The sequence below is a fragment of the Brachycentrus maculatus genome, unplaced genomic scaffold (genome assembly GCF_059751285.1).
Source record: "Brachycentrus maculatus isolate JH-2025_06_01 unplaced genomic scaffold, ASM5975128v1 h1tg000344l, whole genome shotgun sequence".
NCBI classification, from domain to species: domain Eukaryota; kingdom Metazoa; phylum Arthropoda; class Insecta; order Trichoptera; family Brachycentridae; genus Brachycentrus; species Brachycentrus maculatus.
The window spans coordinates 224,669-242,351 of NW_028281093.1; the positions used below are offsets into that span (position 1 = coordinate 224,669).

At 35.8% G+C, this 17,683-nt stretch overlaps 1 protein-coding gene across 1 annotated transcript; it reads left to right on the plus strand.

Annotated features, from left to right (window-relative positions):
• Positions 1-852: 852 nt before the first annotated feature.
• Positions 853-17,409, plus strand: Med (Smad/Smad4 homolog Medea). The gene is made up of 12 exons (XM_088269292.1): positions 853-1,192; positions 1,348-1,601; positions 3,430-3,604; positions 4,481-4,669; positions 5,673-5,843; positions 8,285-8,413; positions 8,832-9,083; positions 10,248-10,402; positions 10,859-10,950; positions 11,604-11,772; positions 13,270-13,393; positions 14,773-17,409. The coding sequence occupies exons 1-12, from the start codon at positions 1,135-1,137 to the stop codon at positions 14,982-14,984; spliced, it is 1,980 nt and encodes a 659-aa protein (XP_088125418.1). The 5' UTR covers positions 853-1,134; the 3' UTR covers positions 14,985-17,409.
• Positions 17,410-17,683: the final 274 nt, after the last annotated feature.

The following is a 17,683-nucleotide window of genomic DNA, read 5'->3' on the forward strand; positions in this document are numbered from 1 at the left end:
AGTTTCGACATTCGATAAAAATCATTATTTTGAAAATTAAAAAAAAAAAACGAAATACAAATTTCGCTTTTAGTTTTTTTCATTGTTTAAAAAAAATTTATATCTACCATTGATTTGATGAATTTTTTGTATTTTTTTGTATTTGATAATTCGAAATTGAAAATACTTTTCGAATTTTGGTCCCTTCAATTACGAATTAACGAGCTTTTACTGTAGTTATGTCTTCAGATATACGCAAATAAATGGCACGCATATAAGTCTGAAACAAATGCTAGGTTTAGATCTTTATAAATCATCTTATACATAAGCTAGTAAGTAGCTAGTCCTAATAATCAATGAACTCGTATATATTATATGTTCAGAAATAGGAGACGATGCTGAAACAAGTGAAAAATATCAAATATGAAGTACCCATGAATATTATTTTTAAATATGTAGATATCGATATTGTAAATATGAAAATATCTGAAACAAGTGAAAAATATCAATTATTTAAAAAAATGTAAATATCGTTTTTATTGGTAGGTACAATTTTGTTTTAAATATTTTATAACGCCATCTACAGGAAAAAGAGTAAAATATTTTCTATCGATTGACGATGCCATAGCAGTACTTTTAATAATATTTTTATTTAAAAACAATCAAATCAATCGATGACAATCTAATAAAAAAAGACAACACATAAAAAGTTAATTTATAAAAACCAATACGAAACCCCTAGTTATAAATTATGAGTAGGATACCCTCGTCCAATAATTAAAAGAAACCATAGTGTATAGATGATAAATGAGTCATTCCGAGTGCAACTAACTTCAGGATACTTCACAGTTAACAATCTTTGCATAATACATATTTTTCTATGCTCTTCGCTGTTCTGCTGTTCTTTGCCATTTTCTCTGCGAGCGTTGTTTCTGTTCAAATATATATTTATTTTAAATTTAATTTGTATATCGGCAGTATTTGCTTTATACCATTCTGTTCAAAATTAAATCTAGAGATTCGATAATATTTTAAACTTCGCGGTGTCTGTTTTGAGTCGCAATATAAAATGCCGCTGACAATAAATGATTGATAATTTGTGCATAATATCTGGATGCTGAGCGGCAGCAGTATCGCTATATTTTTTACATTATAATGGTTGGATTATCGGGCGGGGGCCACCTTTTCCCTCCAGGAATACCCCCCCAAGAAGGTATTTTCTTGTTTCCATCGCATGCATTCTATCTGTCAAACTCCAGTGCGTATTTCTTTGTTTAATTTAATTTTGACGCAAAATATGTGGTTTAGGTATATTTGTAATATTAAGGTGGGCTGCGTAAATTGAAATGTTGTAACGATTGTTTTTAGTTCGCGAAATGAGTGCCATGACCAACAATGCTCCCACATCAGCTGATGCCTGCCTCAGCATCGTCCACTCTCTCATGTGTCACCGACAAGGGGGAGAGAGTGAGAGTTTTGCCAAAAGGGCTATAGAATCTCTCGTGAAGAAGCTGAAGGAAAAGCGAGATGAATTGGACTCTCTTATTACAGCTATTACCACAAACGGGGCACATCCTAGTAAATGTGTCACTATCCAGCGAACATTGGATGGCCGCCTTCAGGTTAGTACTTTTCACTTTATAACTGCTTCATAATTACTTTTAGAAACTAAATTTTATACTTTAAAAATTGAATAACGTCTAAATTTCTTCACTAAATCACTTATTATTTTCTCATCATTCATAGTTTTCATCAGAGGAGAAAATGAATTGAATAATAAATTAGTTTACATTTGACGTTTTTTTGTTGTTGTACTGTTAGAAAATAATAAGACATCTTGATAAATATTTATATATTAGAAATTCACATGAAGTTTTAATAAAATAAATCTAGATCAAATTTAGCTTATGGGCTTCTTCTGTCTCTCTATCCATATCCATACTCAATGGTGCATAGGGCACTGAATTGGATTAACACAGTGTTAATTTGATTGTTAAATATACGATGCCAAAATGATCAGTTTTGCACTCCAGATTGTTACACATAGGATTGAAATATATTTGAAGAAGTACAGATGATGCGAGTGAAGGAGCTCGGAGTGAAGGAAATTAGTACAATATGAGAAAGAAAATGGAGAATCAGTAGGTACTATTATATAAGAAGTGAAATCTACAGCAATGGCTTGGGCACTCAGAGTTGCATGCCTATACACTCTCAAGGTTGTGTAAATTGAACAAGCTATCTGTGCAAGTCCCTCGAGGGGGTGTTTGAGTTATCAATGAGAGACATACAGTGTTTGATAATGATGCTGACTGTATCGAAACACGTGTCACAATAGATTTTAACAAATAGTGGAATTTACCAAGTAATAAGGAAATTTATAAAAATAATTTTAAAAAAAGCAGTTACATGTAGCCAGGCATTTAGCAATGTGGTTGGTAGAGTAGTGGACTGTAGTAAAATACTTTGAATCTTCTAAGATATTTATTTTAAGGAATTAAACAGCTGTTAGTTCACTGAGTTGGGATGACTACATGAGCATACGAAAATCTGCCAATCAGGCACTTTTAGTCTATTCAGGCCATATATCAACAAGAAGTTATGAAAAAATGCTCTCGCACTTATATAAACTCTATAGGCGTTTGTGCACTACACGGAATTACACGAAATTTTACCGTCCGGCACGTCAGTTAGCATATAAAACGGATGATTGGCTTGGATTGGCTTGTGCTTTTGTCCATCTTTCTTCGGATCGGTGCGTGAACACGTTGCGCGTAAATTCAATCACGCTAAACTGTCGTAGTCGCTTTTATTTTTCAAAACCGGACTGCCGGACGGTACAATTCCGTGTAGTGCACAAGCGGCTTATGGGTACCTCCTGGCTTATCCAAAATATCCAAGTTATCAATATTAAGGGGCATGTTATATTTGCGGTGTCAAATTCTGCAAGGGCTTTTCTCGTTTATCCAGGCAATGTTATAAACAAAACTTTTAAAAAGACAAACAGCTAACAAACAAAATAATACTTCAATTCGGAAGTTTTATATCAATTTTCTTACTAAAGTACTTAGTGACATAATCGACATACAAATCTTTAATGTTAACTCTTACCACTCTGTAGGCCAGACATTCTGGCCCGTATGATTCTAGTAGGCAGCTCCGTGGGCCACAATGTCTGGCCCGGCGCAGATATAACTTTAATCACTGATTTCTCTATCACCCAAGTATATTCTACCAAAAAATATTTCAGATAAATACAGTTAATCTTAATTAACATGGTCATACAAATTGCTAGACAGAGTGTCCCAAAATTAAAGAACCAAGATATTGATTTTAATGGTAGAAAAACGTCGCATTTTTTTGATCAGAGTAGCTGATCAGTTATGAGAAAAAATGGTCAAAGTGGAAAAGGTTAACAACATAAAGATGTTAATTTTTGGTCAATTTCAGGTGGCTGGAAGAAAGGGATTCCCTCATGTAATATATGCCAGAATATGGCGATGGCCAGATCTCCACAAAAATGAGTTGAAGCACGTTAAATACTGCCAGTTTGCATTCGACCTCAAGTGTGACAGTGTTTGTGTCAATCCTTACCACTACGAGAGAGTTGTATCTCCGGGAATTGGTGAGTAGCTTCAAACTAATTTAAATAAATTGTATGTTATGATAATTTACTAAAATGTAAAACAATTTTTTTTTATTTAATTTGAATATGTGTTTCTGGAAAGTTCATGAATAAAAAATCATTAATATATGTAAAAAAAAAATATGAGCCCATGATCCATTCTAGGATGAATAAATAAATCTGCATGTGCTAAGATTAGATCGTGAATATAAATGACACATAATCTACCGGTCAATAAAAAAAATAAAATTGAGCAGCTTTAAATCAATTTAAATGCCACGGCCATCTTTTTTAATGTTGAAGTCCTGGTTACAATTTTTTTAAATGATTTATTAAATTGTTTACTGTAATTATGAGATTAAGAAGGTTATCCATGTTAATGTGTTCTTCCAATTATTGTTTTAAAAAAAGTGCCACTAAAATGATTATATATTTTAACAGCTAATCGGGTATCTGAGGTTATCGCGAGGTCTCAAATTATGAAGTCTTTCGGTTAGATTAATTAAACTAAAATTAGATTCGACTGCAAGTTTCGGTAACAAACGGGGACTAGAAATGGACCGGAGCAAACCGGAACACCACTCCAGTTCGTGCGATTCTTATAAGTATATTGCGGTATTTATACTAGGCCAATTGTGATGCAAGTCCATTAACAATTCCATAAAGCCGAATGTTAGAAAAATAATCCAAGAATTGCCTCGAATATTTATTTACGCGAGGTCGATATTCTCTCGGCGTATTAGTGGAATGTCTTAAAAATTGACCTCGGATAAATGGCGCAAGACTTCGCAACATCGGAACCGGAAGGATATTTTGGACCGCCCCCGTTGGTTAAAGTTTCCAGCCCTGGTTACAATCTGGAATGCCATCTTGCAGACCTCTCTGGCCTGACTCTCCAATCTGGTCCGAGTCGCCTGGTGAAGGATGAGTATAGCGCGGGGGCCGTCGGGGGTGCGGGGGGCATGGACGTGGACCCCGCGGAGCAGATGGTGGTCCAGCAGACCATCCAGCACCACGCCTCCTCCCCTCACCATCACCACCAGACCTACGGCCTGCACCTGCAAGGTTTGCCTAATGATTCACCCATTTCAACTTGTAACGGGCCAATATCTACCGACTTATCCCGAGATATAATTCTTTTGATATCTCAGCAAGGATTTCTTTGCTTGATAGCCTCTTATCTTTTTTTTTTAATGTATTATTAATAACTTAAAAGCTATTATTATAATATATTGTATATTTAATAATAAACTGACCTAATCCAAATTTCGCAAAAATCAATACAATCTTGTCAGTGTTTTCAAAACATTTAGTCATTTCGTAGCATTGTTTATTGTAGATGCATAGAAGGTGCTGCAAAATGGCCCTGTAAATTTTGGATTAGGTTCTTTTTTATTGTTAAACATCTGATTTTTTTTTCAATTTTTATTTTCATATTTGTATCATTGATTTTGTTTTTATTATTTATCATAGGCTCCAGAACATAAATGTACAAAATAATATGGAAAAAGAAAAAAGAAAACATGTTGCATAAGTGCGAGTGTAAACTTCATCAAGCTTCTCTTTTACGCTTTTATAGCTTGTCTTTTGCAGTTTAAAAATCTGAATAGTATAGATAGCGGTCAAGATTTAAGTGGTAATATAGTGAAAGATAGTATGAGGAGTTGCAGATTTCTGCACCAGTCTGATTATGTCAGTAACGACAAAACCCTGTGGTAAATAAATTGTAGAATAGTCATATACATATGAAGTTGTTGTTTAATTTTTTTTTTATCAAATGCATTTCTACCAAGAAATGATACTTGAAATTTTAATTGAAATCTCAAGCATTTATTCAGCAGACTTTACACAGTGCAACATTTATTAATTTTATTTATTTATTTATTATTTAATATTTATTATTTCTTTGAAAAAGTATTTATTTAATCAAACATTATTATTTTTACCATGTTTGTTCATTCAGCGCTCTTTTCGCCTTACCATTTTATTTGTGTTGTTTTTGTGTGTATTTTATTTCGTTTTTTTTTCCTTTTTTTTATTTTTGTTTTTTTTTCGGCGCCCCCTTCAGGTAATCTCTTGCGTCCCCTAGAGGCGCCGCCTGCCCCCGCGCCCGTGCCCCCCCGCGCCGCACGGCCCACCGCCTCCATACAGCCCATGCTGGTGGTCCCCAAGCAGGAGATCCCCCAGGAGTTGTCCCAAACCCAAAGGGCCACCTGGCTACCGTCACGAATGGCACATCGTGAGATTTTTTTTTTCTTCATATCGGTTCCCCTTAGTAATTTTGTTTTTTTTTAATTTCTGGCTTTTTGGCAAAAATCTAATGATTTCTGGCAGAGATTAGTTTATCTCTGTCTATTGGAAGTATATAAATATGTATATGTATATGTTTATGTATATGTTTATGTATATGTTTATGTATATGTTTATGTATATGTTTATGTATATATATATATATACATATATATATACATATATATATATATATATATATATATATATATATATATATATATATATATATATATATATATATATATATATATATACATATATATATTGAAAAGTTCTTTAACATGTTGACTGCCAGTGTCAGCCATCGATGGCCGACCCAAGGCATTTTAATTGCGTCTCGTCAACCACCGGAGGCTGATACTTTATACCTTATATTGACTTTATTTGACAACATAAGACACAAAGTGTCATGCTCCGGTGGCCGACAAGACCCAATTAAAATGGCAGTCAAAGTGTTAAGGTGGTATGAACATGAGGAGCGAATGGATAACGAGAGAATGACAAAAAAAATGTTTGGCGAATGTGAACAGGAGAACAGAACGAGGACAGCAGAATATCAGCATCGTTTGTACATTTTTTTAAAATGTATAAACGATACTGCCCCTACCATCTTTTTATCAAAGGATTTTATTATATTACTTACTTAATTTTCTATTTAACCCGAATAACGCATTTCAAATCAGTTGTGAAGCAATGCAGTTAAATCTTTTATTTCTTATTTTGAAACTGACTTTCTTGAGAACCTCATTAAATCTTAGTCGGCGATAGTAATTAACATTTTTTTCAGGGCAGATTAACACATTGGTTATGGTGAAATTTGTTAAAGAAATGTAATTTGACGCTGGTGATATTAGATCACATCGAAAGAATGATGACAGAAAAGAATTGATAATAATTTTATATTATAGTGACACCTATCCGCTACACAGCAAATTGAGACAAGAAATTAGACGTTTAAGTTGAAGGTAATCGAAATGCACAAAAATGTGCACGCCGTAAACAATGTATCAATAAAAAAAAAATTATAAAAAAGCATTATGTAAAAAAGATAAAAAGAAAAAAAATTATATAACTTGACTTCAAAAATCTTATATTTAACTTTTTTTTCTTCTTCTTTGCTCTTGCTTTTGCTATACAAATTGACAGCCTGCGTTGGCTGTGGGATTAACATAAACAGGATGTTAAGATTTAACACTAGTGTGTTCACCTATGACTAACTGAATACATATCTTGACATGCCCCATGAATAAATTTGCATCCACAGAATGACTGGATGTTTTTTATCTTTATTTTTATATACAATAATAAATTTGCATATCGCAAGGTTGAATTTGCCCACACATTCAAAATTTGGTACAATAACTACTATTGTCATCTTTAGATTGTTATGTATGTAATTTAAGGGTTTCGTAAAAAATTCAATAAGGCTGGTATTGTATAAATACTACTTTTTACTACTACTACTGACTCTTTTCTGCACCCAGTGGTGAATAGGGCACTGCATCAAATTGACAAAATTTTTATTAAATCGTTTATTATATGAAAGCAAGATGATCAGTCCTGGAAAAAATAAGGATATTTATTTTGACCTCCCCTGGGAAACGGACCCAAGACCTCCAGTATGGTAGCCAATTGTCCTAACCACTACACTACGGAATTGGATAAATACGAATAATGCTTAGTCATTTATTGTAACTGCAGACAGTTGGTAGAATTCCATATTGAATTGTTGGGTAATATATCCAAAATAAAACACGGTTTTTTGGATTGAATTCTACATTTATTTATGTATATTTATGCATATGTGACGCGTTTCCTGTTCTCAGGATATTATCAAACACTCATGCTTATCATATTGTAATCTTAAATAATTCTTGCTGTTTGTTTTTTTCCTTTTTTTTATTATTTTAGTTTTATTTTATGTTTCTTTATACTTTTGAGATCATCGCTTTTAATTTTACTAAACAATCATTTTTACATAATAATTACTTAATATTTTTTAAATTAAAATCCTCAGTTTGTGATGAAATTATTTATAAAATATGTTTTTCTTTGTGTTTCCATCTGTGTTTTCAACAGTAGATGATAGATATCACAAAAAAAATAGATAATTACCCTGGACTGGTACCCGAAGCGGAGGGCTGATCACCTTTCCTTCATGTGGTCATGATCCAGATAACACTGCGTTTATATGATGCAGTGCCCTATGCACCACTGGGTGCAGATGAGGGTTTGAAGATGAAGAAGAAGTTATATTTTTATACTTTAAAAACCATCTCCCGAAAAATCAAGTTTTTTGATATATGACGTTGAAAGGATTGAGCGAGATGTATGTGTCTTTTTTATGATGTATTTATGATTCAGTGTGCATTTTGTTTCACCTTTCAGCCGGGATTAGCCACAATATGGGCATGTCCGGCGGTGGACCGACAACTTTGATGGATCCCTCGGCAAACACTGGATTCTTCCAACCGGCCGATCACTCCTCTTCTGATGGACCAATAACTCAATCATTGGGTAAGCTGGATGTCGTGTTCTGCTACCATTTTATAATTTATTATATTATTTTTAACCCTTATCCGCACCCAGTTCTTTGGACACATTGTGCGTGGCAACGAGGATAGCCTGGAACGACTAGTTGTGATCGGTAGCCTGGAGGGAAAGAGAGGGAGAGGAAGATCCCCACACGATGGACCGATCACCTCTATAGTGTAGTGGTTAGTGCTCTAGGCTACCATCCTAAGGGTCCTGGGTTCGATTCCCAAGAGGGTCAAAATAAATGTCAGTGATTTTACAGTCTAACATTTATTTAATATCACCCTGGACTGGTACCTGAATTGAGTTGCGGATAAGGGTTAGAAGAAGAAGAAGAAATTGATAAATTCTTGCACCATTATCCTTCTGCAACGATTATTCAAATTTTATTTTGTTTCAGCGGCCGGCAGCACCTCTCCCGTGTCGCCGCGCCACCTGGCGCAGAATGGGTACGCGTCACCCGCGCTGGCCGCGGCCCCGGCGGCCCCGGCGCCCGCCGCGCCGCCCGCCGCTGCGCCTGCCGCCGCGCCTGCGCCCGCACCCGCCCCCGCTCCCGCCGCCGCCCACGCCACTTGGACAGGCAGCTCCACGCTCACCTACACGCAGAGCGCACCCGCACCGCAGGACTCGAGGCAGCACCACCACACCTATTGTGAGTGCCTCTTTTTCCATGTTTGCTCCCTTCTAGGTATTTACAAGGTATTTATGACCTATCATAGGCTGGTTAAGTGATCACTACACGTGCAACATTCACCATTCTACTCGTGATTGACAACCAGACTACTAACTTTTTTGAACTCCTAAATATATCTCATGACAAAGTACATATGAGTTTACAACAACCATCTACATGGAACATATGGCCAACACGAGACGTCTCCAAGTCACTCTGCCACGTGCCATCTCTTTGGCTTCCACCCAGGTCAGTCTGGCATCTAGAAGTTGCGCTGAGTATAGTCGGTGAATGGTCGTCAGCGGCCTTCCGGAGCGCCGGAATCCTCGGGGTTGGAAGAAGAGACACGAGGGGTTAATTAATGCTCTGAGGTGGCATTCTAAGGATATATCCCAACCATGTCCATCTTTTCCTCTTCGGGACTTCGTGTTTGAGGGGCTGTTTTGTTCTTCTCCTCACATCGTCATTCCTGAAGAAGTCATACCACTTTACATCCAGTATTCGCCTCAGGCACCTATTTTAAAAAACTAGTAATTGGGCAAATACTGGATTGTGAGTGCAGCGCATTGCATATGATTAGGGAGAATGAATGCCTTTCCGTCCGTAGACGTCTACGTCCGCACAAGACTGTAACTGCACAGGGGGTGGTTTCTTCTGTGGCACTAGAAGGGGCAAGTCCCGACGGTTAGCGGTGTCATAAAGACCGCTTGATCCAGCGTTGGTCGAGATCGATGTGAATAACAGGTGTGGTTTGCAAATAAAATTCCAACTATCTTTTTTTGAAGCGTTCGCCACTAGAGACCGATACTCGGCGTTAGCTCCATTGCTCGTTGGATTTTTAGGTCATCAGAGACCGGTGCAGTGCTAGTTCCATAGTGCTCGTAGTGCTTACTTACTTGCTTTATTACTCAAGTTATCATCCTATTTAATCAGCCTACCAAAGTGATCCCGGTATTTGTGCCGAAGTTCATTTTCCCCCACCATTTTATTACCTTTTTTCCACCTATACACGACACACAAAAAATATTGCGCAGTATTAATGGATGTGTAAAAATTAATGCAACCGCTAAAATTAATCAAAATCCCATGGGCCGTTTCACATAGCTGATGAAGTGTGTAAATAAACATATTGAAATATTTCAGGGCCTCATACGGGCGGGGTCGGCTCAGAGGGAAGTGGAGGCGGCCTTCTATCCTCCCAGCCTGCCCCAGAGTACTGGTGTTCCGTTGCCTACTTCGAGCTAGACACGCAAGTGGGAGAGACGTTCAAAGTACCTTCCAGTCGACCCAATGTCACGGTAAAGAACATAATCATTCTAAAGTAGGTAATTGACACATGGGTACACCTCTCATGTGTCAATGTTATGGTAGAACTAATGAGCGAAGAAAGGACTGTAAAATAAATTTATGAGCGGAATGCAATTGGAAATAGTAACAGAGAGACTGAGAAAAACTTGGCAAGATCAAGTATTCCAAATACTTGAAAGTGGTCAGTCAGGTAAGGAGTCGAAATAATCGGCAGGTATATATGGGAGATGCATGAATGTGGCATGGACGAAGATTGTTTGCAATGACATAGTGGTGTGGCATTCTATTCTTTCTGCCTACCCTTGCAGTGAAGCGGTGTGATGGTTAGTTAGTCAATTTGAACACTATTTTACTCCATTTTATTTTCATTTTACAAAAATTAATACACTTTTTAAAAAATAATGCAATTTTTAGGTCTTCACTAATATGTAATGTGTTGATTCCAGGTTGACGGATATGTGGACCCATCAGGAGGAAACAGATTTTGTCTCGGCGCTCTGAGTAATGTACATAGAACAGAACAAAGCGAGAGAGCAAGGTGATTTTAAAATTCAAATTGACATAAATATTCCAATACTAGCTGTACCCGTATTGCTGTGTATATTCCAATACTAGTGTGCCATGTATTGCTGTAGCTCAATCAGTTTTTGAATTATCTATCGCCCAAGTGACTCCGAAATCTAGCTACGGCTTATGAAATGCTGCTTATCATGTTCCTACTTAGGCTCAAACTTTATAAGTTTAAGCTTAGTAATGGCATTTTCAACACTAGGCGAACTGTCATAACTAGGCGAAACAGTTGTCACAAATATCATAGTCGTACAGGAGAAAGTGACCAACTACCAAAACGTAAAATGTTCAGGAGGGCCATTTAAGTCACTATTGCTTGGCAAGAACATAAACACCAATGCAGTTAGTCATTTTTGACTAGTCAATAAAATTAGTTATTACTAGTATAATAATACTTCCAAGTTTAAAATGCTTTGGGATTTTTTCAGGGCAATATTAAACTAGTAAGATATGAAATAGTTAATGATCACGTTTTTGTAAAACAATGCACTTGGTCACTTTCTCCTGTATGACTACGATATGTGTTGTTTTAAGTGGATTAAAAAAATCAGTGTTTAATTTAACATTTAATACATAAATTTAGTGGTCCTATCTTGCGACTAATATTGTCAACGCTCACAGGTTGCACATCGGCAAAGGGGTCCAGCTGGATGTGCGTGGGGAGGGCGATGTCTGGTTGCGCTGCCTGTCGGACCACTCGGTGTTTGTGCAGAGCTACTACCTGGACCGGGAGGCGGGCCGGGCTCCGGGGGACGCGGTGCACAAGATCTATCCCAGCGCATGCATTAAGGTAACTAATTTTTAATTTTAATGACGGAGGAATACAAAAATTCCGAGCCCATATCTATTATATTTTTTATTGATATTCTTAGTTTTAAAGTCAGGTTGTAGTAAATACATATCACCGGGAGGGTAAGGTTGACCTTCCCCTCCTGGTATATATAAATTTATTCATAATAAAGCTATTTATTTGCAGCGACGGAAATAAATAATTTATGAAAAAATCGGGAATAACTACTACTACTACTACCATCACGCCGTTTCCCCGCAGGGGTAGGTAGAGAGGATGGAACGCCACACTCTTCTGTCCTGACATACACTCCTCGCCTCCTTCACATCCATACATCTAGTCATACATGCCCTCCGATTATGCAGACTTTTGACACCGCCAGATTTTAGGTTCTGATTGATCTGATCGTGCCAAGTCTTTTTCGGTCGTCCACGTTCTGTTTTCCCTCTCACATTCGCCACATATATTTTCTTAGTCATTCTCTCGCTATCCATTCGCTCCACATGTCCATACCACCGCAAAGAACACTTCCTAATCTTTTCAATTATTCCTCGTTCAGCCTTACATTCCTTTCTTATATCGTCGTTTTTAATTCTGTCATACAATGATTTTCCACACATTCGTCATTCGTTTGTTTATGTATAGGTGGTTTTATTCTCGAATAAAATCACCTATACATAAACGTTTCTGTGTTTGCCCGTGTGGCATGCTTTATAAGTATGTGTGCAAGTTGCATGTCATCGTAACTTAACTGTAACTTAACTTTACTCCTCCACTCTAGTAGTGTGCAGATCCTCTTGCATGACACTACACCATTTATAACTGCCACTTATGATGTAGATAAAAAGATGGATACAATTTGAGGATTATTATTGTCATTTTATTGAGATAAAAAGATGGACTGTAATTTGAGAATTTTGGTGGCCTAAGGAAATAATTTCATTGAAATAAGAAGAGAAATTATAACTAAAGAATTATTATTGCTAAAGTAAATCATTTCACTGACTCATTGAATCTAATTACTAATTACTCAAGCTGACCTGATATCATATTGAATTACTTTTAAAAATCACCAAGCAGCGTTGAAATATTCACTATAAATTTACATAAATGTATTGGCATTTTTTCATACAGGACATAAGTGATTTTGTTATACATATTAAGGGGATTTCATTAAATAAATTAATAAAAAAATATATTTTTCCATATACGTCATTTTTCGCTATATCGTGATTCTACTGTAGAATAGAAGTAAAAAAAATATGCTTGATATTTTTTGCCATACAGATAGTGAATTTATTGATTGTTTTATTAAGATTTTTTCACTTTTATAGCAGCACAAAACGTAATTGTGCTGCTTGAATGAATGAATTTTACCTTTACCATTCAATAAAAAAAAAATTAAAAACTCTCTTTTTTTTATATACACATTAAAATTTTAAAAAATTTTTGGCAATGCATGATGGTCTCTTAGTTGTGATTTCCATTTGGTTGCAGGTGTTTGACTTGCGACAGTGCCATCGTCAGGTGCAGTCGCAGGCCGCCACGGCGCAGGTCGCGGCCGCCGCACAGGCGGCCGCAGTGGCCGGTCACATCACTCCGCAGATACCCAGCACCAAGTGTAAGCATACTATTACGCACATTCCATATCAGTTATTACTGATATCGCTCACTCCTTTCAACAACGTCATATATAAAAAAATCGTCAATTTTCAGTTGTGTAAGTAGGATAGTTTGACGTGATGAGTTTGGCCTTGTCAGTAATGTAGAGCAAAGATTGATCATTTTGTCTTCATATATGTAAATAATGATCATGTTATCAACGTGTCCTATTGACCGTTAGGTGCAGATAGATATCAGAAGAAGATCTATGATTAAAACACATAAATTATTACATATGTACGTAATATATCACTCACTCCTTTCAACAACAATATTTAAAAAAATCTTAAATTTTCAGTTGTGCATGTTTTCAGAATGCCCAAAAAATGTACTATATCCCAGCAAAAGCGACATATTTTTAACTTAATATTTACCTGCACATGGCAGAAAGTGTTGTTTTTGCATTTTGAAGAAAAGGTATTTTTCAAATGGAGAAAAAACATTTAGGTTTTACCTAAAAAGATCTGTTGCACACAAATAAGTTCAATACTATTTTTAAAACATTTTATTATATTTTTAAACTTAAAAAACGATCTGATAAATCATGTTTTTTGAAATATGACGTTGTTGAAAGGAGTGAGCGATAACCACCTGGGTGGCAGGTACCACCTATTTTTAATCGACTTATTTTTAAGTATTGTCAGAAAAGTAACCACTCATACATACAATATCGCAAACATGAACGTATTTAATTAACCTAGGCACTCAAAAATTTAAAACTAACAAATAAATAAAAATAATTCACATTTTTAATTAATATTTATGAAAAAATTCTGTTTCTGTCGAATAGTGGCGGGCATATACGATTCGTTTGGCACTGGGTTGGGAACCTCTGTTTTAGTGGATTGTTTCTGCTAACCAAAAAAAAATGTTTCATTTAAATCTGTGTCGGGAACAAGAGGGATGATCTAGTGTGGGCCAACCAGAAACATCTCAGCATTTGCTCGTTGGTGGGAGTAAACCACGTTAAACTTCGTTTTTTATTTTCTTATGATTAACATTGCCACATACAAGATGACACAATAGTTATGACCCGATGTTTTTTGCTGTAATTTTCTTTATGGATGAAAATTTTTAGTTTTGTATTTGGATTGTCATGTCATGATTATCATGTTGATTTCATGTCTTAATAATTCATGTTAATTCTGGTAGCAGCCACTTGACCAATATCAGTTTTTTGACTTGGTGGGGGAAAAAAATTACATCAAAGAAACAGTCCAAATGCAGAACTAAAATGTTTCGTAGATAAAAAAATTACATTAAAAAAACATTGTCATTAATTTTGTGCCACCTTGTATATCTGCATATTTTGTTAACGTGAATTAAACACCATGGCAGGTATGTCAGCGGCGGCCGGCATTGGAGTGGACGACCTGCGGCGCCTGTGCATCGTGCGGCTGTCCTTCGTGAAGGGCTGGGGGCCTGACTACCCGCGCCAGTCCATCAAGGAGACGCCCTGCTGGGTGGAGGTGCACTTGCACCGCGCCCTGCAGCTGCTGGACGAGGTGCTGCACACCATCCCTATCGACGGCCCGCGGACCATGGAGTAGGAACTGTTCGGCTTCTTTTGAGACACCACGACACCGATCGCAACCGGACAATAAATCTCTCCCCCAGTATGCCAATAAATATCTGTCTTGTAATATGCAATCTGGGAGTCTATTTACCCTGTTGTACATCATTTACACAAGGAAATCTATTGAGACATTCCAATGACAAATTCTTTTCCTAGAAGTCATATTTATTCATGGATGTTGCCAGTAATTTTCCATATTTCAGTTATGTTTTTATGAAATACTCCATTTATGTTTGTAAATCTGTATAGATGTTATTTTGTGGTTATTAATTATTATCTTTTCAATTAAATAGATAATAAAATACATCCACTGATCCCTTCACAGCAATCATCCATTTACATTTTTTGTGTTCACTTTTGACTTTAGTTTGTTGAATGAATGCACTCTGTAGATAAACTACCTTGTTAACTGGCTAGTTTAGAAAAGTAATGTTAGAATTTGATAGCCTATAAAATATTATCTCAAGGAAATTTCACTGTCTTGGAATGCCTATCAAGAGGAGGTCATTAGATGTCTTAATAGAATGGCATAGAGAATTGGCCTCATAATTGTCCTTGTGTAAATGCGGTATTTGTGTTAAAAGTATAATTGAGTCAGAATTTTTTTCTTCTTCTGAACCTTATCCACACTCAACAGTGCTTAGGACACTGCATTGAATTGATGCCATATTTACTGTACTGTTAAATAGTGTGACATTTGTATTTTTTTATTACATGTGTTTTTACTTAGCAAGGCAGTACAATATGTTTGCCTCCGGAGTGTAGTGGTTATTGCATTTGGCTAAATACCATTAGGTACTGGTTTCAATTCCCAGGGTTTTCAAAATAAATACATGTGATTTTATCACTTATAATATCACATTGTTTTCGGGCGGTTTTTTCATCAACCCCGACCATAATTATACTCAGACTGTCTGTCGCCCTACCTTTTGTGTACTAACCGCAAACCCAATTCCAATCTGCACATTGTTTTTTGCGCTTTACCAAAAGTAAGCAAATAGATCACTTATAAGTGTCTCCCGCTCTCTACAGACAGTATGTAAAAGACACTTTTAAGCGTTTTCCGCAAATAGTGTGATATTTTTATAATTTTCATCGGACTGGCACCTGAAATGCAGGAATCTTGCCTTATTGGCAGTCGAGTAACAATGAATCCAATGCAGTGCTCTGTTTACCATTGGATGTGGAATCAGAAAAAATGTTATAATTGAGAGCTTAATATAAAAATAATAGATTATGAAATTCTACAAAGTACATAAGTCTCAAATCAATTTTTGTTTAAACAATATATTGATAATATTTTAAGCAGTTGATATTCACATAATTTTCAACTTGGCTTCATTCTTAAGAATCGATATGAATTATACTTTTGACATTAGAATACTTGGTGAATCGCAGCTATAATGTATCTATAACTTGTTAACTTTCGACTGTTTGTGTGCAGTCAAATTGACAACATTATCGCAATATTGGCAATGTGGCTAAATGAAGGTTAACAAGTTATGAATAAATAAAAAAATATGCATGTTTTTATCAAAATGATAAATTACATATGTATTTTATTATTTTTTTTCCTAACTTACATTTTTGTTAAATCACATTAATATTTAATTTTCAAATTCTCAACCCTTTGCTTTTAACATAAGTATCTTTAGACATATGAGAGTGTGTGTAACATGAATAAATTATCATTGTGTTAACATGGAGGTTTGATTGCAATGGGTTATTTGAAAATCAATAATTAACTTTGAAAAATGTAATAAAGATGTAATATTGGCATACTTCGAGTTGTTAAATCCAAAAAATTATGTACAGTCCATTTCAACTCTGGAAAAATATATTCTCTTTTCAGTCTATTATATTTGCCAAAGTGTCATTTTGCAAACAATATTATTGATTCCTACAATAGGTTTGTTTTGTAATAATATTTAAATTGATCTCATTATTGTTAGTAGGTTTCCCTCTACTAATTTTTCCGAGAGTTGAAATGTAAGTACGCCATTTTATTGGTAAATGAAGTCCGAGGCTATTGTTTGTAGCAGAATGAGTTGGGAACCAAACAGGACTGATTACCCATAGATCGTGCCACGTGTTTAAACATCCCACTGAAAGACAGTGCTCATAGTAAATTGATTTTTATTTGTGATTTGTTGACTATAATTGATTTCCCTCATCCGCAAGTTACAAGTGACGAAGATTGACTTGCCTCGTTATAAAACAATTGTGAACAAGAGTGACAACCTCAAAATACCGGCTCGTCGGATATTTAGTGTGTATGCAAAGTTTTTTTGATACAGGTAAATCTTCATGGAAATAAATATTTTTAGAATTCACCGTGCGAGTGGAGTAGTTCGAGTAAGCACATTTTGATACAAGAGGAATAAAAGTGTTGGCGATTTTTTTGTTTTGAGAATTTCGGCTAAAGATATTTGTATATTGGGGGTGCTAAAATGCAAAATTGCGTGTTGTGAGTTAGATGTAGTGGAAGGAGATTATCTGAAACATACGGGGACACGTGGAGTGTGGGATGTGATGAGGATACATTGTAACTTTCTTCGATACCATTCTATTCTGAATTAGCCACGTTTATCAGTATCCAGTCCCAAACATTATCGCCCGTGTGTATCAACACGTGTATATTCACCATTTTGGTACAAATGTAATTAAAAAATA

Excerpts from the sequence above, each read along its gene's own strand:
- Med (XM_088269292.1), top strand. The coding sequence starts at position 1,135 with ATGGTTGGATTATCGGGCGGGGGCCACCTTTTCCCTCCAGGAATACCC. Across the intron at positions 10,403-10,858 it reads CCAGTCGACCCAATGTCACG|GTTGACGGATATGTGGACCC; the intron begins GTAAAGAACATA and ends TGTTGATTCCAG. Across the intron at positions 13,394-14,772 it reads GCAGATACCCAGCACCAAGT|GTATGTCAGCGGCGGCCGGC; the intron begins GTAAGCATACTA and ends ACACCATGGCAG.